The sequence below is a fragment of the Pantherophis guttatus genome, chromosome 7, assembly GCF_059756535.1.
Source record: "Pantherophis guttatus breed Tessera chromosome 7, ASM5975653v1, whole genome shotgun sequence".
NCBI classification, from domain to species: domain Eukaryota; kingdom Metazoa; phylum Chordata; class Lepidosauria; order Squamata; family Colubridae; genus Pantherophis; species Pantherophis guttatus.
This window is the reverse complement of record NC_142069.1, coordinates 15250026-15275654: the sequence shown is the minus strand read 5'-3', so window position 1 is coordinate 15275654 and position 25629 is coordinate 15250026. Positions and strand designations below refer to the sequence as shown.

General features: G+C 38.3%; 1 protein-coding gene across 14 annotated transcripts in view; it reads right to left on the bottom strand.

The window, feature by feature from the left end:
• Positions 1-425: 425 nt before the first annotated feature.
• The window catches only part of MICAL3 (microtubule associated monooxygenase, calponin and LIM domain containing 3), a 205664-nt gene continuing 180460 nt past the window's right edge, over positions 426-25629 (bottom strand). For 12 of the 14 annotated variants that reach the window (XM_087873076.1, XM_087873078.1, XM_087873080.1 and 9 more), the window contains 7 exons: positions 22798-22848; positions 20128-20235; positions 19322-19415; positions 6244-6309; positions 3568-3667; positions 2521-2594; positions 426-1906 (listed from right to left, as the gene is read on the bottom strand). In XM_087873076.1, coding sequence (XP_087729202.1) covers positions 1722-1906; positions 2521-2594; positions 3568-3667; positions 6244-6309; positions 19322-19415; positions 20128-20235; positions 22798-22848 — 678 coding nt within the window. In that variant the 3' untranslated portion in view covers positions 426-1721. Of the gene's footprint in view, positions 1907-2520; positions 2595-3567; positions 3668-6243; positions 6310-14370; positions 14422-19321; positions 19416-20127; positions 20236-22797; positions 22849-25629 lie in introns of all 14 variants that reach the window. The other 2 variants (XM_087873088.1, XM_087873089.1) reach the window with 2 other exon arrangements.

Below are 25629 nucleotides of genomic sequence, written 5' to 3'. Positions count from 1 at the left end.
TTATGGAATCTTAGAGCTGGTGTTAAACATGAGTCTATTTCACGTCTCTTTTGCTTTTACACTGGGGGAGAATCACTTATTCCCTTCCTGAACAAACCAGAAACGGGGGACAGAACCACTGAAATTGGTGCTAATCCTTCCCTTGATGGTGGACTTCTATGAGGCCCACTGTCATTGGTTGATTACATGAACAGAAGTGCCAATGCCATTCTAGTTACAAACCTCTTGCAATAGTAAATAACATTGTCTATTTACCAATATGCAGGGAAGAGAGGGAGCTCTTTTGAAGTTTAGGAAATAAATCCAATGATCACTGCTCTTTGCTTCTAAACTTTTCCTTGAGGGTGCAAGAAAATACTGCGTGGGAATTCCTCCCACGTATTTCCCAGATCCTCCCGCTAAACATGAAGAAGCCCAAATCAGAATAATAGTCTGGAATTTAAAAGCATCTTTCTTTCAGATCAAATGTACTGTGTAACAGTAATATCATTAATAATGACTCTAATAAATAGATACAGGGAAGAGGGGAAAGCATTAAACACACAAAGATGGACAGGTTGGGCTGGCACACAGATTTACCACACACTCATCTGTTCACTTCTTAAAAAGGTACAAAACCAATTTTTCTTTCAAGTATTAAAAAATAAGTTAATGGACATTAAAGGATCTAAAGTGACTAAAGGTCCAGGATAGGTCTTCTGCTTCATTTCTGACGTGCAAAAAAAAAGAAAAAAGGGGGGAAAGGAAAAAAAATATTCCCCAAAACACAAAGAGTCCAAAACCTACTGAACAGCCCACTCTTGGAAAGTTTGAAAGCTGGAGAACTATCCCCAGGAGATCCCTCAAAACGCTTCAGAATGAAACCATCTTTTGATAATAAGCACTTTCCAGTGTCTAAATGGTCATCGAGTTCACAATAGAGCAGTCCAAGGTCATCAGAAAACAGGAAACAGCTTCGTTCAGTTCGGAGCACTTCGTGGCCAAAAGGAAAAAGTTTGCATGCTGGAACTGCTTGGAACGATGGCAACTCCTGGAGATTGCAGAGAATGGGGGTGGGGAAGTCTGCCTCTGTCCCTCTTTGTAGAAATCACAAGAAACCACATTTCAAGTTCTTAGCGTTCCAAGTTTTCCGTCAACATTCAGATATGGATGTTCCTCCATACGTAGACCACAGTGGCAGCTTCGGATTTCTTTGGTGAGAAGAGCATATACACAGTGTGCTTTGTGAGTGGTTTGCTCTTCCAAAGGCTGCTACAAGGTGACCTTTCAGAAGATTTAATTAGACACCCCTTTCCTTTGTTATTTAAATGAACAAATCCATTAATACCACAGGTTGGGTAAATATGAAATGAACAGGTTATGGCCCACCTAAATTGGTTAAAGTTCTTTTTTAAAAAAAACATCACACAAAATATTTTCGTTTTTTAGTCTCTCTCGGAGATCACACGCACACAAAAAGACATTGACCTCTTGCACAGGTCCTCAAGGAAGGCACGCAATCTCAGATCACGACTTCGTTCTTGGCTCTGTAGCCTCACCCAGGACTCTGATTCCTTACAAGCAACCCTCTTAGAAAGAAGCTCCTGGCTCAAGCACTCAGCTGCTGCAAGTTTCCTGAAGCAATTCCTGCTCCAAGTTGTCTCCTCTAACCAGGCAGCTCCATCTAACTTGGCATATGCCAAGTGGACAATGCAGTTCAGCAACCAGTCATGGTGATACACTCAGGACCAGTTCAAGTTGAAGCCTTTGGACAGCATAACTGCTTCTAAATCCTTGTCTTCCTCCTTCTCTCGAAGGCGCTGTTCTTCAAGTAGAGCCACAAGAGAATCTCTCTGCTCCACCACCTCTAGCATTTCATTCAAGATCTTCTTCTCCTCCGAGAGTTCTTCGTCTGTCTTTAGCTGATCTGGATAGAGGGAAAACAGTAAACCTGTCAAGACAAGATGTCCTAAGGATATGGGACATCTTGTTTCTACTGAGAACAAGAAACCCCCTACCATCCTAAACCTCACTGAAGATGTTACCTAGCCTGTAAACGAAACGTTTGGAAACCAACCCACAAGCTCGGAGAACGAATCTTCGCCCTCATTCTCTGGGTGGTTTACAATGTCAGCATATTGCTCCTGACTATCTGGGTTCTCATTTTACTGATCTTGGAAGGATGGAAGACCGAGTCAACCTTGAGCTGGTCAAGATCTAATTCCAGACTGTGGACAGACTTTACCTGCAATATTGCATTTAACCACTGCCCCATAAGAAATTGTGACTTTTTTGCCAGATGTAATGGCCAAACAGTGATACACGATACTCATAATAAACATGTTGCTATTTGGTATAGGATTGGTATGGGAATAATAAAAGTCATCCTTCAGGATTTTTAGCCAAATTAAGTAGAGGTAACTCCCCAATTGGTTATGACACTATCTGATATCTTTAACAATATTATCTGCCTAATTTGCCTGTCAACTTCAAGAAGAAGTTGAAGAAGAAATAGAACAAGAAACCCTCTACCAGGCTTACCTTCCACTGCCATCCTCTCTCGAAGCTCTTGCTGTAGCCGGCTCTGCCTGTCCTCTAGTTCTAACTCGCGTGCACTGAAAAGAAAGGTAGAGAATAGTTAATTATGGCTCATTTCATCAGGAACCTCAGTTATGACTTGAGAATGCTCAGGAAATGACATATTCCAATATTTTCTCTCTTTTTAAAGGATTCTTGAAAGCAAGCAAGCTTTCAAGAATAGTGACAACCTTCAGTTTTAACATCTGTGCTATTTTTGTGGCATGACGTTATTTCCAGGATCAAAGGAACTTCACAAGTGCATGAACTCAATAATCTTTAATTAAATAAAATGTTCAATTCACTTCCACAGATTACAAAGGAGGACTGAGTGAAGCTATTCTCTGATCTAAGGTGAGCAGGTAAACACCCAGGTGGGATATTTCAACATCAGCACTTTTGTACTTTTCCTGAAGTACATCGATAGAAGAACAAAAAAGGATACTAAGATGGTGCACCCATTGAAAATTCTAGGTGGAGAATTCTAATATTATGTAGCTATATGTGAACCATAGTCTAGAAAGAAAAAATAAGCTCAGCAAAAAAAAAAAAAAAGGGGGGGGGGAAATCTATGACAGAATCTGCCAGATGTGCTGAATATACCTGTATTAACAAGAAGGGCATTCCAAATCATGATTTCTCTACAACCCAAACGGTCCACACTGTCATATCAATCAGTTCTAGAGTTAATGATCAGCAGTTTTGAACAATCGGAATTTTGAATGGGTGTATTGCAGGAATCACAGTCTAGAACTGTGGAAGCTGTCTATCATGGACTCAGCGATTCATCTAACACAGTACTGTCTATTCTGACTTTTTCATTCACCTTTCATTCATCACCTTCATCTTTTCATGTGTCATCCATTCAAGTCTTTTCATTCATCTTTAAAGCCATTTTCTACTTATCACGATTATCAGAAAGCAGCACGTCAATAACTGCAACCATATTGGTGCTACAACATATTTGTTACTTTTCTACGTTGGGGTGCAAAAAAGAGAATGCTTACTCACAATATCATCAGCTCTGATTCATAGCGCACCAGGGCGTTCTTTTCCTGCACCAGCTTGAACCACTCTTGCATCAGCTTAGGGTCATCCTTCTTCCCCATGCCTGCCAAGAGAAAGGTTGGAGTCAGCTCTCGGACATACGCTCTGCTATTTTCACAAGCTCAACAGTCAGGCAGGGACAAAAATGGAGGGGGGGGGGCAAAATGTGCAAAGAAAGCTGAGCGAGATGCTGCCAGAGCGCTCCCATCAGGTTTGTTTGTTAGTTTGCCTCTAACACACATAAAGTTAAAACAAAAACACCCCCAAACTCTCCCTTGGATCTGTGCATTCATCTAGATTGGAGGTCTTCAAACTTGGTAGCTTTAAGACTTGTGGACTTCAACCCCCAGAAATCTCCAGACTATTCTGGGAGTTGAAGTCCACAAGTCTTAAAGCTGCCAAGTTTGAAGTCCTCTGATCTAGATTCTTCCCTAGATGGTAGGTCTCCCACCCCAGAATAAATAGTCAAAATGGCAATGCTCTGTTCGATACTGTGTTGTATTTCTTACGGTAATTTGTGTAATTTCAGACCTTTAAGCAGCCTAGCTTTGAATAACGGATATGAGGTGATCTGGATATTCAAAAGCATGTGAATGTCTCACCCATTCTCATAACTCAGAAGACAACTTGACACATAGCTACAGAGTGATTAACAGACAGATCACTGTACAAACTCAGCACACTTCCTTGTGTCACAGCTAATTTAAAATATCTTTGTTGACATGGCCTGTACATTATATTAATGACTAAAAGCAATCATTTCCTGATTTCTATCACAATAATTTCTAGATGTATTTTCTAGTAGTAGATCCAACAACAATCTCTGAGAGCAGATTAAACGGCACATTATGTTTGTGCAAATTAGTTGCATCCACAACCAATGTATAATATACAATGGCAGTTCATTACAGATAATACCAATTCAAATACAAACAATGTGATTCTAAGGTGATTCTGATTGTGAAGGACTTGCCTCTGTTGGCTAAGTTGACCTAGAAACATTTAGAAAATTGGCAAATGGAGAGACCATCAACAAAAGTTTCCCAAACTCTCATATATCCAAAAGATAAGCCTTATCTTGTTTTGGAACTGCCATTTCTAAAATTCACAGACAGTAAAATTAAAATATCATCAATAAACTATATCAAAAGGTGTTTTGTATATTTAAAAATGCAGGGCCTTCAACAGTGTACGGTTAGATTTAAAAGGCCAAGAAGAAATAGCAGAAGTGAAATAATCAACCAACAAGGTAGATCCTAACCGAAGAGTGTTTCCCCAGAATTTCATCAATACAGTGTAAAATTGCTGAAGTCATAATCAATTTGGATTCTTTGCGCAATTTTATAATTCCATCTGAATGGAACAGTTTTTCACTGTTGGATTATATTATTAGATCACATTAGCAGCAGCTGGTTTATATAACAAAACGTATTTCTAGCATCTGTTGAGAAAACACAATAGTCCCTGAAACGAGACACTGTTTCAGGAATCTCACTGTTGCTTGAACCTCATCGTTGAACTGAAGAGGTATGGTCCACTGGTTCTTGGTAGTATTCTTACTTCCAGTGGCCTGGCGTCCTGTGCTTTTTCCTCCTCCAAACCACTAAAACATCTATGGAATTAGGAGAACAGAAACTATATGAACCCTTCATCCTAATGCATTACGGTTTTCATGTAACTGTTGTAACTGCCAATACCTGTCCATTGCTCAGTCCAAGCATGCTTTTCTGAGCATCTCTGCACAAGTGCCCTTATAGCCATGATGAAAGGAGAGAGAGAAAGAAAAGCTTATACATGCAAATGGCCAGAATGGTGGAGCCATGAAAAGCGTTGGAAATCCTCCCCACTCTTTCCACTGAGAGGATACATCAAAAAAAAATTCCTAAACAAAATAGCCAAATATGTGTTATTACTGACCTAGAGAAACTTTTTTATTTGACTTATTTTGTAAAAGCCAATGAGCAGAAGGAGGAGGTGGAGGTGGGGAAGAAGCATGTATAGTGGATGAAAGCCCACCATGAAAAGCAGAAACAGTGTTTAGCATAAGTTACACACAACAGTCACATTCCACCCCTTTGCCCCATGCCTTGGGAAATGGAAACTCTACAATGGATATTGGGTCCACATGAGATAAAGTTGAGAAAATGCTTAGCAAGATATGGACGTCAGGAAATCAAACTAGATCACACAAGTCAGGAGGTTGACCATTCAAATTTGAGGGAAATCAAGGAAATCAGTTGCAAAAAACCAAACCAAACCAAACTACAGTATTTCTTTTTCCCGTTAATTTTATAAGGATTTTGTTTCTCCTCTATTTTCCAAGAACCTCTTTGGGATATCTAGCATGTCAAACAGGAATTTTGTTGTGTTGGACTATTACCACCCCAAAGAAAGAGCTTCAGTAGCCTGGAGTATTATAGTTACCCTCACAGTTCACATCTAAAAAAGGAATATTGTAATTTTACAATATTATCAGGGACATTTTGAAATACTTTTGATAGTGAAGGTATCACTGAGTAAGAAGGAAAGAAAGGAGAAGTTTGTGAAGTACTTAAACTGTCACATGTTGACTGGTGTCCCTATATAAATTCAAACTGCAGTTTGGAACGTGGATGGAGGGAATGCAAGAATTTACGTTACCTTCATGGGCACAGCAAGGACAGAAGGAGAGAGGTCTACGGCGTGGTGTCCCGGCATTGGGCTCAACTTCAATAGGACCAAAAATGGGAGAGGAAGAAGGGACGGGAAGAGGATATCGGAAGTGGAAAGAAAAAGGAGGAGAAACAGGGTGAAAATAAACAGACAAGCAAAAGGACAAAAAAAAAAGCACAAGAGTGAGAAAGAAAGGAAGCAACCAACCAGAAGAAAATAGGAAAGAAAAAAAATAATACAAAAAATGGAGACGCAGAAACAACTGTCTACAAATGAAACATCCCTTGTCAACACTGATGGGAGAGAACAGACTGGGGCATTGGAAACGAAAACAGCAAGAGCCACAAACATTACCAGGATGAAGAAAAATTGCCAAGATTTGACATGTTTTGTGTATGTAGATTTTTCACACAATATTACACTTTATGGATATAAAGAGAAGGTAATACTAAGAGGTTGGTGAGCAATATTTCTAAGAAAGCAGGATTACAAAATATGTTTGAAAGGCCACTTTTAGAGTTGGCTTCATGTTGGGATGAGGGTCCCCCCACAAAAATGGGTCAATGATAGAAAATGTTTAATGTTTAGAAAACAAAGGCAGATAAAGAAGGACCAACTACCCAACATTTTCTAAAGCAGATTGACCAGGATTATGTATCCCTTATGTTAAATATTTTGGGGTTAGAGCCAAAAACTTCTCCTTCTGCCCAAAATATCTATAATCACAGAAAAGAATCTTTGGCTACAACTTGTTAACGAATAATATCCTTAGACTGGGCCTGCCTTAGCTTCATCCAATACGTTTTGTTCTTAGTACATATACACTTGAACCTTTCTAACTTCCATATTATTATAAATTGAACAATGTTTATTACTAAGCACAGATATTTCCCCCTTTTGAATTTCATGTGAAACATAAGTAAGGCCCCAAATAGAACTCCATCAGCTATTGCTTTAGACTTTAGGCCTTCAAATAGAAAGAGAATGCAGAAAACTATGGAATATACTCCATTGAGCTATTATGTATCTATAAAGGAAAAATTTGCATGGAACCAGTAAACAAACATTCCTTCTGAGAGAGACACAGAATTCCTCCCTCTGAAGAGACAGGAGGAGGCATATTTCTCACTGTTCGATTTTCTGAATCAACGTTAGACCTCAGCTGTTGTTTAGACAAATCCAATCATTTCTTATCTAGCTGTTGACTAGAAAGGTCCACCCAACATCATGAAGAATTCAAGATGCACTCTAAATCAGGAATGTCAAACTCATGTCATCACGGTGTCGTCACATGATGTATTGGGACTTTCCCCCCCTTCGCTAAACTGGGTGTGGCCAGCATGTGAAGCATCCGGCCTGCAGGCCGCGAGTTTGACAGCCTTGCTCTAAACGTTTCCAGAGTGGATTATCTAATATCAGTGGTGTTTACTAGGCATGGAAGGCCCAGAACAATAATACATGCTGAAGAGGAAAAACTCTGTGGGAGGGCCCAGAGGGAGCAACTACATGAGTTTATATGTAAAGAGACAAAGTCTTATACAAAGATTTATGACGTAAGGATTACAGCAGATGAACTGTAGTGAAACTACTGTGAAATGAGGAAGAACCATCACATTCCTTAGAAAGCATTCAGTAGAAGCCAGAGTTACATGTACTCAAAATGGAAGAGTAAGAGAGTCATGTTTTCCATTTTGAAGAACTACACAATTTGGGAAGGGAAGTTCTTTTAGAAGGGACCATCACAGAACTAGAACAGAAACACAAAGGATGGATCAAAATTAAAGAAACACCAGTCTGCAAACAGGGTGGGGATAAACCAATTTTTATAGACAGAAGAAACATTTATATTGAGTATGGAAAATTTAATCAGAAGAAAGGAGGGTACAGTACGGTAGCTACATAAATATTTTACAAAGTATATATTTTCTAAAATCATATTTGAAGAAATTCCACTGCTGGTATCTATAGCATATCTATCTATCTATCTATCTATCTATCTATCTATCTATCTATCTATCTATCTATCATAATAAAATAACTAGCTCAAATGTCCCCAAAGTGGTTTTTTGTTGTTTGAGAAAATCAGACTTGGAGATGCATGTCGACAAGAACAATCTATGTATTATTTAAATAACAAAATAAATCTGGAAGAATAAGTTTTAATTTTAAATTCTCTCTCAAGATCCCAGATTGGGTATCTATTTCAAGCTATTGGAATTTTACAGCTCTAACTGACTAGGTTTGCATCAACAAAGCAGCATGGGAATGTCCTCTTGAATTTTCACAGCCTCTAGATTGACAGGTAGCAACCATAACAAAGAAAGTGTTTACACAATAACAGTCACTGAAGCAACCGTGACTATTTCTGAAGTAGCAACAGTCACCTGTGCATGAGGACATCATACTTAGACTACCGAAAAGTGTTTCCTATCTAACCTAAACCTTTAAAAGTATATATAAAATGCATCATCTAGGTTGCTAACTGGTACACAGGTTATACAACACATATCAAAGATCTACATCGTCTATCAAGTGTTAAATTTAATTATAAAACCTTGTAGCCTGACTATCCCTTGGATGATTTGTCAAATAATTAAATTTTGCAGAAAAAACCTTGTTGAAGTCACCAGAGTCACAGACCTCTCCTTCTCCAATCCAACAGCGAAGACTCCCGCAACCTCAAAAAGGTTCCTTTCTATCAAATACTACACAATAAAGTAAACTTCTCTACTCTCACATCTTCCATATATGTCAGGCTGCAACTCCATCATCTCCCACAAACATGGTCCAATTATAATAGATTTTTTAGTAGAAGACATCTGGAATAGTGCAGGGCAGGGAATGTTGAAGCAAAGCATTAAATAGGTGAATTACATAACATTCATCTCCACTGTTTTGTTGATCAACCAATGCAGAGCTACACCTTGTACATCTCACAGGCTTGCAAAGCTCAACACTCAATACAGAACTGAAAAATTAGTTCTCTCATGTTTGTTTGTTTGTTTGTTTAAATGAGATTTGACCACCACTTGAAACCCATTGGACTCTAATGAATTGAAAGAGCTTACAAAACGAAACACAGCACAAAATACAAAATATACTTGTAATTAAAACAGTAAACTTCAAAATGTAATTCTCCAAACTGGAGACTAACATTAAAATTCACTTGGTGCAGCACTGCTGGTTAAAATTAATCCCTAAGAGTTCTGGAAGGCCATGATGGAGGACTCTCTTGTTTCATGGGTGCTGTTAAAAGAATGGCAACCGCTGAGTGTTCCCCACTGTGTCTCCTAGTAGCTGGGGACCATTAGCAAGTGCTTCCTAATTTTTTGAACAGGCAAGTAAATAACGGCAATCTCTACAATACCCAGGCCTTGGGCCAGTACAGGTCTTCGCAGCCAGCATCTTCTACTGCATCCAAAAACCTACCACTGATCAGGGCAGCTCCTGCAGCAGCGGTCTAATGAAATTCACTTCCAAACATCTTGATTTGTAACAACAAGGTAAAAGGTAAGTGGTCAAATTAAGCTAAAAGATACCTCTTTGAATAGAGTAAGGAATAAAACATTAGAAGAAAGTAACCAAAGATAAAGTTCAAAGTGTAAGACAGAAAGAAAAAGAAAAATAGGAAAGAAAAAAAAGATATAAAGAGGTAGATTTACAGCAGGTATAAGTACAATTATAAATTTACCTCTTTCTCCAAAGTTGCATTATGTCTCCTTTCTATGATCTATCCTATCTAATTATCAAAACCATGAACTGTAAATTTCATTTTTTTCGTTTTATGCAAAAAGTCTGTAACAGGTTTTGAATTGGCAATAAATATTTTTTCTCTAATCAAGCAAATTAACTTTGCAATCTCAGCAAGTTCTATCGTCTTCTAATGCTGACAGCCACAATAGGTTTTTGGACACAGTTTAGATTTGTATCTGTTTCATATTCTCAATATGGCACGTCTAACATTTTTTAACGTTCACATTAATTTTGACTTTATCATATCACAAATATCTATGCCACCCAAATCTCAGGTCATGTCCTTCTAACATTAAGAGCTTTTTATTTCCCAGCAGCATTCAGTCTTTTATCCAAACCAAACAACAAGCTGCAAAATATAATTTCAAGTCAGGTAAAACTAATTTTCCTTTTTTCTTTGGATCTTGTAACACCTTATGTTTAAATTGTGATTCCCCCCCCACTTGCCACATAAAGTTAGATATATCCCTTTGCCACTGCTTAAGTGGTGAATCAATTGTCAATACAGGTATTATCCAAAATAAAAACATCACTAAAACATTGGACTTCCAGGGAAGAAATAGTGAACTGAAGATGAATTCACTAAAAGTGAAGCTGATGATCTTGGCAGAATGAAGATGATTTGGCGAGTAGACAGGCTCTTTGTAATACCTCTCTGAATAAGGAGAGGACACGAGATCACCCACAAGTGTTCCAGATAGCACTTTTCATGAGGAGATTGCAAGACAGCAGTCTCTGGGCAAGTTCAGATGAGGGAATAGCTCTCGTGATCCAACTACTGTTGCATCTTTAAGGACCCTTGATTCACATATTTCCTTTTCTAATTAATTTCAGAAATTCAACTTCAGTCAAACTCAGTGTTGAGTTAGAGCAAGGTCCTCTAGTGAGATTTACCACAAGTAAGCTAAAACTGGTGATAAATTATCTTAGAGCTTTCACATGCTCTCCCTTAACATTTAAACAACTTTCCCCGACACAGCACTTTGCAAATATATTGGGGCACAGCTCCCAGAATTCCTCACTTCTGACCGAGTTGTTCAGATGAAGTCACATTCTGAGGGTTTCTTTTGGAGGGAAACACTAATCCCTCAGATTTTCACAATAGTAACTGAAGACTCCCTTCATTAGATATTAATAAAAGCTGCTAAGTTTATTGTAGATATTTTAATTGGATATTTTAATTGGAAATTCCTATTCCAGTTCCAATTCGATTTGTGAGCATTCTGGCAGCCCCGTGACAAAGTAATTGCATCAACATCAGTCACACAACATGAACTACAACTAGAAAGCCACAACTTTCCTTTTCTGCACTTAACACAGCATTGCATTTAAAGCAATGTTTCTCAAGCTTGGCAAATTTAAGAGCTGTGGGCTTCAACTCCCAGAATATCCCAGCCAGCAATCCATATGTCTTAAAGTTGCCAAGTCAGAGAAATACTGATATAAAGGGATACTGCCATTTAATTAAAGGAATATCCATTTTTCCTTTGGGTGTTTAGATTTTGAAATCTCAAAAATAGCTGAGAAGCAAATATTTATGTCATGGTTTAAGAGAAATAACTGGAAATTGTGTCATTCTATTAGCATAATTTCAGTGAAAGAAACACCATATAAATAATTCCAAAATTATTTAGCGAGGCAGAAAGTAATAAGTAGTAGTGCTGCATACAGTCCATTTTCCAAATGGAATAGGCAGATAGCCAAAGGACACAGGTTATGGAAAGCAAATTTGACTGGGTTTTTTTGTTTGTTTGAGCAATGTAAAACTGTTATATGAAAAATGACAGTGTTCCTTTAAATTATTTCAAGGACTATTTTTTAAAGCCATCAGTTAGCAAAAGTGAAACGAAGACTGTTTTCCAGGAGGAGTTAGGAAGAGGAAGCAGAAATAGTAGTAGAGTGGGAAGAACATCAGCCAGGAAGGAGAGCCTACTAGGTGTAATTTAGCATTAACCCTTTTACAGCTCCATCTATAGACACAAAGCTTTCTAGAAAGACACTGAAAACATGGTTCTTCCCTCAAAGCACGATGCTGAATCAGTGATCATTATGTGTTAAGATAAATGAGATGAATTCTTACTTTGGCACCGAAGGTATTAATACTGTGTGTTTTTTAAAAACTATTGCTGGATTTTTATTATTTGCATCTCTGGCTGCTTTTAATGTTGTTAGCCACCCAGAATTGTTTAGCAAGCAGGCAGCCATATAAACTGAACATAAATAAATACACAACATGATTCTGTCCTGTATCTTACAAAACAAAATACATTGGACTAGCACTGCGTCCCTATAAATTGTAGTGTTTGTGAATGTAGTAGCACATATGTGAAGCTTCAAGCAATCTATGAGTGAAATATGTATGAGGGTTTTTTTGCAACCATCGAATCCCGAAATACATTAAAAAAAATTATACTGTAAATGAAGTATAAATGAACACACTTTTTTCTTGAAGCAAGGCTTCAAGGGTGGATGGAAAAAGGTTAACAGCCTTGGAAAAAGGATTGTCAAGATTTTTAAAGAAAGAATATGTGAAACTGGAGTTTGATGTGTCTTTGTCATTCACATAGTGGAATTCACAGTAGCTGAATGCAAAAACAAAAATATGAATTGCATTCCAAAAGTCATCAGCTCGAGAATAGTAATCTAGAACTATATTTCTCAACTTTACAAGTGTGGATTTCAACTCCCAAAATCCACCAGTGAAATCCACACATCGTAAAGTTGCTAAGGTTGAGAAATACTTCCATCTGGCACTTCCTAAGTGTAAAATGTGCAGTATAGCAAACGATAATGGCCCCTTTTCAATTCAGTGACTGCTACATATGGAAAGAGATTTAGAGATTTGAGCCTCCTAAATAGGCTGTCATGCTATCAAGCTGCTAGAAGAATAGAATTTCTAATTAATTTGTTACTGAATAAACTTGTCTAAATTAAATTAATCAATATTCCCAATGCTTAGACCTATGCAAATATCCAGGAATGGATCTCGCAGTTCTGGATGAAAACAGAAAACCACAATTCCTAGAAGTAATAATCCAAATACTCACTATAGGAATAAAACACATGATTAATCCTAGGACAAAAAGAAAAGATGTTTTCATTATGAACAAAGGACCAATTTCTTGACAGGTCATTTTGAGCAGTGAGATTCTTCTTCAGGGAGGGACAGCTTGAGTTGATGTGAAAGCCAAGTCTGATTTCACTTTGAAAAAAGTTGAACCAGGGCCATCTGAAAAACTCTTTTAATATTCAAAGCAGTCTGTGCCTTGTCACATATTCTCTGCAGTTTTGAGGTCTCTTCTGTATGTTGTTACTATATCTAATGCAAGAGTGAGCAACCTGTGGCCATCAGTTAATGCTGAACTACATCTTACATTATTGCCATTATTCTTGGCAATAATGGCCAAGGTTCTGAAGGAGGAAATGAAAGCATAACAACTGCTGGCCGAGGAATCCTGGAAGTTGAAGTCCAAATACCTTAAAGTGGTTTAAGTTTGAGAAACATCACTCTAGAGCAGGGGTCTGCAACCTTAAACACTCAAAGAGCCATTTGGACCCATTTCCCACAGAAAAAAAAAACACCAGGAGCCACAAAACCCTTCCTGTGCCTGACTGTTTCTTGAGCGGCCACAAAACTGGCATATAGAGTTGAATTAAACATTCTGTTTTCTTCTGAAACTTTTCTTTTGTTGGATTTATCCATGGTTGGCCTACTGGGGGTTGAAAAGCTCAATAAATCGTGTGCAGGCGGATGTCGCATGTTGGCGGTTGTGATACCTATTTTGAATGATAGGGAGCCGCAGCAGAGGGGTGAAAGAGCCACATGTGGCTCCAGAGCCGCAGGTTGCTGACCCCTGCTCTAGAGGATCACAAGGAGCTTTCTCTTAATCTATTTCCATCCCTCCTTTTTTTACAGCATCAAGTTTGATTGTTTGCTCATTTATTTATTTATTTATTAGATTTAAAGGCTGCTTGACTCGAAAACAACATTTGGTGGCTTATATTTTGAAAGAATAGAAAACAATAAAAAAGAAAGAAAGAAACCATGTACTGTATGTCCAGACAAGACAAATTCCACATGTTCCAAAAGGTAGGTACACGTGGCGAGTATAATTTGCTTTCTCGGTCTGGTGCTTGCCAGCCAAACTGAGTTCTGAAACAAAAACCTGCTAATGAAAGGACTGCTCTAGAGAATGAAGTCTTTCCTTTGAGCTGGAAAAGGGGTTGTGCCCTCGCCAATCCATTGGGTGGTTCCATCTCATGGCTTGTGAGCTGGGGTGGCGAGAAGTCAGTGCAGGGGAACTGGAGCAGGAGAGGGTGTCAGCAAGGTTAGTGCCAGAAGAGAGGGTCTGCCATACATACCACCCAGATGCAAGTCGATGAGGTCACTGTAATAAGACTCTCCCCAATAGTCTACAACAAGGAATTGGTGAAGAGAGAGAGTTATTGGTTCAAGTCCCCCCTCCCCCGCCTGCCTTCCCCACTCCCTGCCCAGATTTCAAAGCATTCTATTAGAGAAATTGCAAACATGAGAATGTACAGAGAAAGACTGAGAGAGAGAGAGAGAAAAGAGAGACAGAAACAACAATAAATCATGCATCTTTATAATCATCATATGCACATACATATATATGATAGATACTAAAAAGACAAGGAAAGGAAGTAACATTCCCTTTAAAAAAAAAGGCAGGCAAGACAGGCAGGGATGGACTTCCAAGCAAAGAAAGGGAACAGGCTACGTTTTGTAAAGTTTATTTCAGCATGTGCACTTCCCTGTTTCTTATATGTCATCGGAGGGGCATTAAGGAAGGTTCTGCAAACATTTTCCAGTGGGAAGAAATTCAATGTATGTAATATGTATTCTCCATTCAACCAAGTAGGAAAGGGCAACTGTGTCCATAGGAGAGAGATCAAGAATGTCAAGATGACAGGCATAGCAGCATGGTCGAAATTCCATCCTTGTGTACATGTGTTGATACTATACTTATGTACAAAGGGGAAGGGCTTTGATCGTGCTGCTGTGGTACGACCTCGACTTGTTGATAAAGTCTACTCCCATGAATGCCGCTGGATTGGACACTGTTGAATGTTGCAAGGAGGACTTTAAAGGAGAATATTTGTAGCTCAGGTTTGAAATGAGGGGTTCTTGGTGTTCTCTGAGTTTGCTTGTTCCATCTTCAGTCTAGGTAATATACTGGTAATATCATATCAGACTGATGGTATTACCTAGTTTGGATATTGAAATATCTGCAAGAAAGCAACCAAGCTCAGAGAGCACCAAGATCCCCTCAAGGATGACTTTCTTCCTTCATCCTTCAGTTGCTCAGCCATGTTGCCCGCTTTTATCTAGGAGGCTAAAGAAATGCGAAGTTTTCCTCTCCCAACTATTTTTTTACATTTTACTCGTTCTTCAGAGGAACATTCACCAATAGGACTCAATAGAATCCAGGAGTTTGCTTATGAGATCCTAAGAAATTCTCAGTTGTTAAACAACTATGTAACAACTTTCCTCAACAAACAATCATTTTGTATAAATGAAATAATAATAAACATAGTCCATCTGATGTAGCCTTCACAGAACTAAAAAGTGCGGGCCAACACTGTTGGAACTGAGCAATAGTGTAATAAAAACAACACAAAATCTCAAAACTCAGTGGCATTAAGGAGTTGCCATGTCTCTTCTGCAGAAAAGGAATATTCCTCCCCAAAATTATGTTCTACAGAGAGATCCAAAGGAAAATTCTTCCAGTAGAACTTCCTTTAGATCCAAAATGTGATTTTAAAAAATATTTGCAAAGTAATTATGTGAATATTTTTATTTATTAAAAGCATCCCCCTTTATGGGTTATAAAAAGAAGAAAAAGACATAGAATATTAATTACTTGAAATTCAATTTCTAGTAAGAAATTACCAATAACACACCCAATGTACCAAACCTTCCTTTGTGGCTTTCTTAGGCAGCACACAGAGAGAAGTTGGCGTCAACTGCCAATGTTTGTAAGCACTATTAAAAAGCATTAAAACACTTACTACTTGATTATTGTTCATTTGCCATTGGGAAGAAGTAGAAATTTGATTTTTTTTCCCCCTCCAGTGCCAAGATATCTCTATACTGTATGAAGTATACTTCTCTTGACAGAATACAAAAATTTTGCCTAATGCAGAGAACTCCACAATCCATAGAAAACAATATATAGAGTGCAAATTTGTGCTTTAGGCAGAAGAGAGGTTTTCTGTGTAGTCCAACACCTTAGCCATCAATCCATTTTGGCTATTTATCAAATGTATACTAAACAGAAATATAACTAGAGGGTCTAAGGTCAGTGATGGCTAACCTTTTTTCCATCGCATGCCAAAAATAGGGGAAGTGTGGGGAGGTCGTGCACGCGCGTGCCCACATCCATAATTCAATTTCTCCCCATACTCCGCCCCCCCTGCGCATGCGCGCTCGACCCCTCCCCCCTGCGCTCCCCCTGCTTTTGGCACACTATGGCAAAAGGGTTACCGGTAGGCCCCATAGGGCCGTTTTTCACCCTCCCCAGACTCCAGAGGCTTTCTTGGAGCCTGGGGAGGGTGAAAACAGCCTTCCCCACCCCCGGGAGGCCCTCCAGAGGCCAGAAACAGCCCGTTTCCTGACTTCCAGTGGGCCCGGAAGGCCCAAAAACCAGCTGGCTGGCACACGCATGTGTCTAGAGCTGAGCTAGGGCAACGCTCGTGTACCCACAGATATGGCTCCGTGTACCACCTTTGGCACCCGTGCCATAGGTTCACCATCACAAGTCTAGGTATACCTCCAGAGTGAAACAACCCACTTTACAAGGATGTTATTTTAACATTCATCATCAGCCAACAAAGGATGGGAAGTTTTTCTTCCCATCATGCAGTGTCAGAAGAGCATCATCTCTTGCCACACTGACAACTAGTCATTAAAGGAGAGACAATGCAGCTCTTCAGTAATTTCTTTCAAAAATTTTATACCCCTGCATTCTGTGCAGTATACAACAACAACAAAACAGTATCAAGAATAAACTATAATGAAGTACAATAAAAGTCCAAGGTGACCCATCAGTATAATATAGGCACTAAAGGCTACTTAAAATGAATGGCATGTTAGTGTCTTCTTAAATGCCAGAAGTGATTGGACTAGGCGTAGAGTTGAGGGTAGAGTTTTGAAAGATGTGGGGGATACCACATAGAAGTCCTGCCCCTTAACTTCACACCACAATTGTATTTTTTTTGGCAAGACCTATCTAATTCTTTTGAGACCAGGGAGATTCACTTGGGATTACCGCTAAATGCATCAAACTGACAAACTACATTAAAAAAAAAAAAACACATGGGGAGATATAGGTGGGCAATAGTTGAGGATAAGTCACTATTGAGATTGAAGTGACATGAGCATCTAGAAATCTTATGTCCCACTTGATATCAGAAGAGTCTGAACCAAGTCTACATTTCTCTTTCTTTTTCAATAATAATATCAAACTATTTTAAATTCTTAACCCTGAGTTGAAAAGACAATTAACAGTAATGATGGGCCAGCTCAAAAGTGAAGCCTTGGGGAAAGCTGGATATTTTCCTCAGCCACTACTTTCCTTATCTCCCATCACGTTTTGTATATATATATAGTGGAACTATGAAGATCTTCTGCCTACCAGCTCACCATCACTGCATGTAATATTTGGGAGGTAATGACCTCTCATTTTACAAGATTGCTCAGTCTCTTGTGGCCCTATTTACCAGGATGTCATAGACAGCCCAACCAAAAAGAAAAGAACTTGCATTGGCAGCTATCTGAAGGAAATCTACATGTGAAAGGACACAGATGGATTAAAGCATCACACCCTGTTGAACCAGGAAAGTGGACTAACAAAGGCATGAATTAGCTATAGACTACCTTCAAATGTATCTTCATCAATGCCTTAGAAAAGCATGGGTGATAACCTCTCTAGAACTGATAAAGGGATTACAATACAATGTAAGAGGTCTAGGAGGGAAGGTTCTCAGGAGGGGAATTTCTCAGGTTGTCCCAAAGGTGCTTTTTTTAAAAGGCAATTGGACTTCTTATTATTTCACTTTTCATCCAACAAATTTCTTCAGTTCTAACTAACTGGTGGGAAGTCCTTTAAAAAAGTACCTTTGGGACAATACAATGCAAGAGAAAAACCTCCTCCTAAAACTACTCCTGCTTTTAACTGGAGATGTTCACCTCCTGTGGTGGTCTTGGGTCTATCTTTCTCTACTCCACTCCCAAGGCCGTGGAACTCTCTTTCCAGTATAATGCAGAGGTTGCTACACATGTATTGTGTGTAAAAAAAGCTTTAGACCCACATCTTTCCTGCCCACAACATCCTCATTTATAATTTCCCTCCATCTCAAAGTCCAGGGAAACCTACTGCATGACACAATGTCATCACACTTGGATGACATCTGCTACAGATGGCGTGATGACTAATATTGTTCAAGAAGCTTTCATTTTCTTAATTTGGGGCCTTCCAGATCTGTTCAATTTGCAACTCTCAGATAGCTGACATTAAAATCTAGAATGTTCATATGACTTAATCCCAAAACTTCTGAGGAACTACCAGTTGAGGGAAGGTTACAACTGACATTTTAAAAGGGGAAACATCAGATTTCAAGTAGAAGTCCTGTGTTTGTTGTGAACTTTTACTTTTTCCTATCTCCATCTACGGTATGTTGACTCTAGGAAATGCTCACTAAAACAAATCACCAAGGGTGCAAACTCATTCTATGAACAGAAGATGCAGAACATCATTTCATGCATTATATGAATGTATGTTCCATGTATCTTGGTGAGAAGACTGGGTTGGTGAAAAATCAATAAACAGTATGTGGCATTGGTTGGGGCTGTTCTGTGATGGTCCCTTGCAAGGCCACTGATTTCAACTCACAACATCAAGAATTAAAACCATGACAGATTTTCATTGTCTCCCTTTCACTTGCTGAAAACAGCTGAGCTTTTCTTACTAAGGCAAATTTTAGTTCCGAAACGAAGCACAAGTGCATCACAACTTTCTGGAAAACATTAAGAATTGGCCAAAGTCTGAAAAACAGGTTTGGGATCGAAATCCCTTTCCACAGTGTTATCTTGCCATGAACACAACTTTGCAGATAAGGGAACTGGTGAATTTTCATTCATATATTAAAAGGACTGGTAACTCAAAACTATTTGCAGCTTAGAAAGCAACCTGTTTTCCAGAGACAGCATAAAAGTCATATATATTTTTGCAGGAAAATTTGATAACATTTTTTTCTAAAAAGGACAGACACAATACTGAATGGTGGAAAGTACCTGCTTCACCCCGGAGGGCTTTTTCCACTGCAACTCCTCTCTCCTCCAGCTGCCTTTGCTTCTCTTCAACCTGCTCTAATTGTCTTTGGATGATCTATGGAAGGAGAACAATGATCCAAAATGACTGTGCACTCTGCATAAATGAGATTTTCCCCTTCTAGTATTGCAAAGAAAGGTGTGCCCATTAGCAGTCCCATTTCTACACACCCTACCAGTTGATTCTGTAGGACCACTGCAACATAGCCAAGTGCATATCTATGGCTAGTAACTGTAAGGAATATCTCTCCCTCCCTAGCTTTTACCACAGTGACACTTGGAGATGCAGCCACAGAACAATATTCACAGCTGGAAAGAAAACCTTTGCTATATATGATGATGCAGTAATTTATTCTTTCCCTTCTTGAACCTCAGATTTTGTAGGACTTTTACAGTAGCACCCCCAATATACTATACTGCCCAACATTAAAGCAAGCAGACAGAGATAAAACTTCAAGTTGTACTTGAATGACTACTATCTTCTTTAAGGATTTCATAAATCTGAGGTATATTTTCTTTAAGGACTTCATAAATCTGAGGTATATTTTCTTTAAGGACTTCATAAATCTGAGGTATATTTTCTTTAAGGACTTCATAAATCTGAGGTATATTTTCTTTAAGGACTTCATAAATCTGAGGTATATTTTCTTTAAGGACTTCATAAATCTGAAGTATATTTTCTGATGCACAATGCAGAGAGATATAGGCCCAAGGTGTTTTCTTTCTTACGCATTCATGCAAAGCATTTTCCCAAAAAGGGATAGCTGTACCTGGGCCCTGTGTAACCTCTTCAGTTCTTCTTGTTTGGCTTGACGACGAGCGGCTTTCTGTACTCGCCTGGTCAGTTTGGCGTTGAGTTCCTCCTCCGTGTAGGCTTTCTGCAGTAACAAGAAATAGCAACATATTCTAATCCCTTGCTGAAATTTATCCCTAGATTCTGGGATTGAAGCATTCTACTTTCTAGAGCACTGTGCCACTTGCTGTGCTTTCTGTTCAGCAAGCAAGTTGTCCTCCCAGGTGGATGTGAGCTAATGGCGCAGCAGGTGAGCTTTGGTGGAGTTCTAAGAGGGGAAGGAAGAGGCTTGAACCAGGTGCAAAGCAGTGATTTTGACAGAGAGCTTGAAGTTATGACTGTCTTCTTAATGCTCCTTATGGCCTGTCACATACAGGAGAGATGCTCTTGATTTCATTCATGTTCTTACTACGTATAAAATCCTATGTATTATTCCTTATGGATCTATTGAGCAAACATGTAAAGAACTGGGCTAAATATATCTGAGCAAAGTATGGTGCGTGGCCAAGAGCCTTTTCAATGCTGTGGCTAAGACTTTACAGGTAGTCCTCAACATGCAACCACAACTGAGCCCCAAATTTATGTTGATAAGTGAGAAATTTGTTCAGTGAATTTTGCCCCATTTTACAACTTTTCTTGCCACATTTGTTAAGTGAATCACTGCAGTTGTTAAATTAGTAACATGGTCGTTAAGTGAATTGCTTATCAGAAGGTTGCAAAAGGTGATCCCATGACCCTGGGACACTGCAACAGTCATAAATGTGAGTCAGTTGTCAAGCTTCCGAACATAAATCACGTGACCATGGACATGCTGCAACGGTCATAAGTGTGTGAAAAATGGTCATAAGTCACTTTTTTCAGTGCTGTTGTAACTTCGAATGGTCACTAAGCAAACTGTTGTAAATTGAGGACTACCTGTAGTCTGCAATTCAATTCACATTTCAAAAACCCTTTGAATGACCCAAGTTGCACTCTCAACATAAGGAGATGTATTATGCATTTTGTGATTCACTTGGAAACCACACCACAGGAAAAGGGCTGAATTCTCCATCATAATATTTAAAACAAATCAACTTCCAACATATCTTCAACCAAAGTACTTGGGAGAAGGTAGGCTAGAAAATGGGGTCCTTGGTGCTCTCTGAGCTTGGTTGTTTTCTAGCAGATGTTTCATTACCCAAACTAGGTAAAATCAGGGAGCACCAAAGACCCCTCATTTCAACTCTAAACTACAAATATTCTCCTTTATTATAAACATTTTGCCTATTAGGTCAATATTTGAGGAGAAAATTCATGTCAATAAAGATATAATGGAATCATATTAACAATAGTCTTAAAAGATACACCAGCAGTAGCTGCATTTACACCTTAGCTATATATATATATATTTACATAAATTGTCCTATAATGCTATGATTCATCTTTTTTTAAAAATACGAAATCCAGCATCTAAAATATGACATCTAAGTGATTAATGCACATATTTATTTTCAAGATAGTTATGTGACTTGTATAATTCCTTTTAGAGTTTAAAAATTCCTATGTGTCTAATAAAAAGATTCCCATGGCAATTGTAATATATGCTTTATGACCATTTACTGTATCTCCTTTTATATTAAGAGAGCAGATCCTCATTTATATAAGCAGCTAAAGGCTGTTTTCCCGTTTCCCACATTTTCACCTCATTAAAAATAAATCAATCAATTGAACGCTAGATCATTGTAGCTGAATCCCTCAACAGATAAGATGAAGGAAGAGGAGGAATACCATTAAAGTCACCACTAAGTTCATTAGAACTGAAAAGATGTCATACAACAAGAAATCTCTTCCGAGTCCCTTTAAATTAGTCTTCTCCAATTAGGAACAGAAAAGACCAAAATTTGGGAAGCTCCAATTACAGCTTAAAGCTGCTTTAAGCCTTCTACTACATCAGTCTGATAATCAGTTCCATAGTGAAATTAATAATTTGGAGAGAATGTATAGCTCATGTAATTGGCATAAGATAAACAAATTGATGGACTGCTTATTTCATTTTTTCCCCTTCACGACTCAAACCTACAACTATAATTGCTTCGTATGTACCCATAGGCCACGATCTATGCCTCTCAAAAGTCTTTCTTACCCACACAAGGCCACAGTGGATACTCATCAATCAAGACTCAACATGGTACAGTGACGGGGTTACAAGATTAAGATCGATCATGAAGATCCAAAGACAGATCCCTGGTTGACTCTGAACCCATCCTTTCCTCTCTGTTTAACCTACCTTTGAAGAGTTGTTGTAAGAATAAAATGGAGGTAGAATCTGTAATATGTGGTAATATTTAGATCAATCCCTCTTTTAGGTACAGGGCAAATATCCAACCCACCAAGGTAAGCACTTTGTAGAGTGCCTCCAAAACCTGTGATTAAAATCAACAGTTTTCCCAGCTGGGTCTTCAATACACTTCAAATGGACTTGATGTTTTGGGACTTGAAGATGATCTGTTGTGTTGATGTTGTTAATTGCTGCGTACATGCACAATCTCAGGTTGTATTAGTATAAATGGAGGCAGGAAAGAGCAGAGGAGATATAGGCTAAGAAGCTGGTAGGTTAATAACAGGAATGCATGCAACAATGGCCAGTCAATGAGAATGGAGACACTACCTTTGATGCAAATGATCTCTTGAATGCCAAGGCGTGTGGTATGTAAATCGACTTTAAAAATGGGGAGGGAGGGGAAGGAGTAGCAAAGGCAAAAATAAAAGAAATACACAAAATGGAGCAAGATCAGTTCAACATAATAACACTCAATACAGAAAGACAACAATAAACAAAAATGCTGCTTGAAATATAACATGAAACTACAGAATACAAATACTTCAGAATTTGGAAATACGCAATGGAAGCATATACAGTAGCTTTACAAGAAATAAAGTAAAGTAAAATAAAATAAAATAATCTTTGGGGTCCCAAAGTTATTAGTTGCATTTGCATTTTCAAAATTTGCAAATTTTATGCAAATATGCAAAAGGCAATCACTTCCTAAATCCCAGTGTTAGATTTTAAGGTCTTGGGATATTGAATTTTGGATCTAACACTTTATTTGGGTAAGTAAGTATGCCAAAACACTGACAGGACTGCACAAAACACAGAATTATTTCTTATTCTGAATGCCTGCCCTTCAATACTTTTGGCAACACATTCACTTTTTCTGAAACTAAGCACAAAAACATGAACAGGGAAGTGAGAAAGGTTGGGTGAGTTTTAAATAAAATTTCTGCATTTAGGAAAAGGCAACATATTTTTGAGCAATCTGCAACTACATGATTTAAATGTTTCATGACAGCAGCATATACATATATGACGATAACTGATTCAGGAATACAAGCTACAAGAAATTATATATTTATTTAGCAGATGCTTTCAACATTATACATCAGATCCCCCGTCTTCCCAATGCTAGGCAGTAATGTCATTTTAGTCACTACAAAACAGGCAGCTGAGCCTTGGTCTAGAACAGTGGTTCTCAACCTGTGGGTCGGGACCCCTTTGGGGGTCGAACGACTCTTTCACAGGGGTTGCTTAAGACCATAGGAAAACACATATTTTCAATGGTTTTAGGAATAATTTTATGGTTGGGGGTCACCACAACATGCAGAACTGTATTAAAGGGTCGCGGCATTAGGAAGGTTGAGACCCACTGGTCTAGAAGCTATGCACGAGTAACTTTTACTGTTTGGAAAATCACACTGACTGTGCTTTGTTTCCCTGGCGTGACAATGTTCTCTAGAAACTTGAGAGTTGGAATAAAAATTTAGACTGAACTGATTTTATAACCAGGTTCATATTTGTCTTTGTATAATATTGTCTTTGTCATTCTCTATATCTCTTATGTAGTATTCTTAAGAATTGGATTTTAATATTTGTACTGTTCTGCACCTGGTCATAACTAGTATGTTTCCTTTCTAAGGAATATTGTTGTTGTGATTTTACACTGTGAAGGATACCTGTACCAGTTTCTCTGTTTATTTTGTTTCTTCATCACTTGGAAAACAAGTGGGGGTCTTCCACTAAGACAAAGATGGGCAATTATAGCCCATTTATCTGTGGCTGGCTCAGGAATTCTGGGAGTTGAAATCCACAGGCTGTAAAGAGGCTATAGTTGTTGCCCAACCCTGTACTAAGATATAAACACACTCAGTCTGCCTTAGACCAAGGCTCTGTGCAAGGTTTATGTAATCTTCTGGCTCTTGCTTTTTAATCTTCAGTGACCAGAGTAAGGGATTACGTGATTTTTCAAGTTTCCTTCCAAATCACACACCCTATAATTCAAGGACAGTCCTGTAAAACTACATTATCAGCTCATCTAGTCCACATTGTTAAAGTTAAAATATCCCATCCCACTTTGCCACTGTTATGAAAAATATCCCACAAGGAGAGGGGTACAACAAAAGCTCTTCGACAATTATGTTTAAAGTAGGAGTTAAACCATCTGTTGCTATTGTCAGTCTGATCCTTTAACTACTCTAAGAAATGCCTGTAAATGTACTCTTATTAAAACACTTAGAGTGGATTAGCTAATCTATGGAACATTTATTGCTAGCAAAAAAAGATTTCCTAGCTCCCACTTTCAATTTAAATCTTAATACTGTAATTCCTAGCACCATTGCTCTTTAGGGATTATGACATCTGGAATATCTCTATGTTATGCAAACTAGGCAGGAAAAACACAATATTCACTTTGACTGGGGTTTTTTAAAGGGGGAAATTGTTCTCTCTGTTACATTTAGGCCCAACCTGCCTTAAGTAGCAAGGTTTAGATTTCAAGATGATTGATTACATTGGAACTCATAGGAAACTACAATCTTTATCCCTTTTCAGTATCACAAGTATATCTTTTTAAAAAAATTCCCATATGTAATGTAGAACCTGCAATGGAAAGCTAAAAGGCAAACATAAAAGTGATAAATTTTAAAAAAATCAAATAAAAAGAGCAATTCAAAAAGAATTGTTACAGAGAAGTTAATCCAGGAGAAAAATGTAGGCACTGAACATAAAAGAGGTTGAACTTCGAACCAGCGATTTTATCTTCACTATCCTCCACCCCACCAGAATTGCCTTAAGCTATCCTGGGTAAAAGCAAGTCTGTTACCAAGCTCAGTCACAAGTAGGTTTGAGTAGCAAAAAGAACAATTTGCAAATAGCTCAGTTTGCAAATAAACCCAATTGCTATTTCAATCAAGAAGTTTGCAGGATAATAATCTTGTACAATTACCAAACAGGTTAGTTACTTCTTTCTCAATTCAAAGTTGATTATTAGTGACTATAGGAACATTTCCACTAAGTTTTACTAAGCAACAGTATAGATATAATTTGCCATTGCCAAACTTTGCTAAAAAATTGAGTGTATATATGATTATTTGGGGGAAAAAAACCCTGGCCAATTCCTATGGTTATTACATAATTTAGAAAAAGAATTCTTTTTATACATTGCTT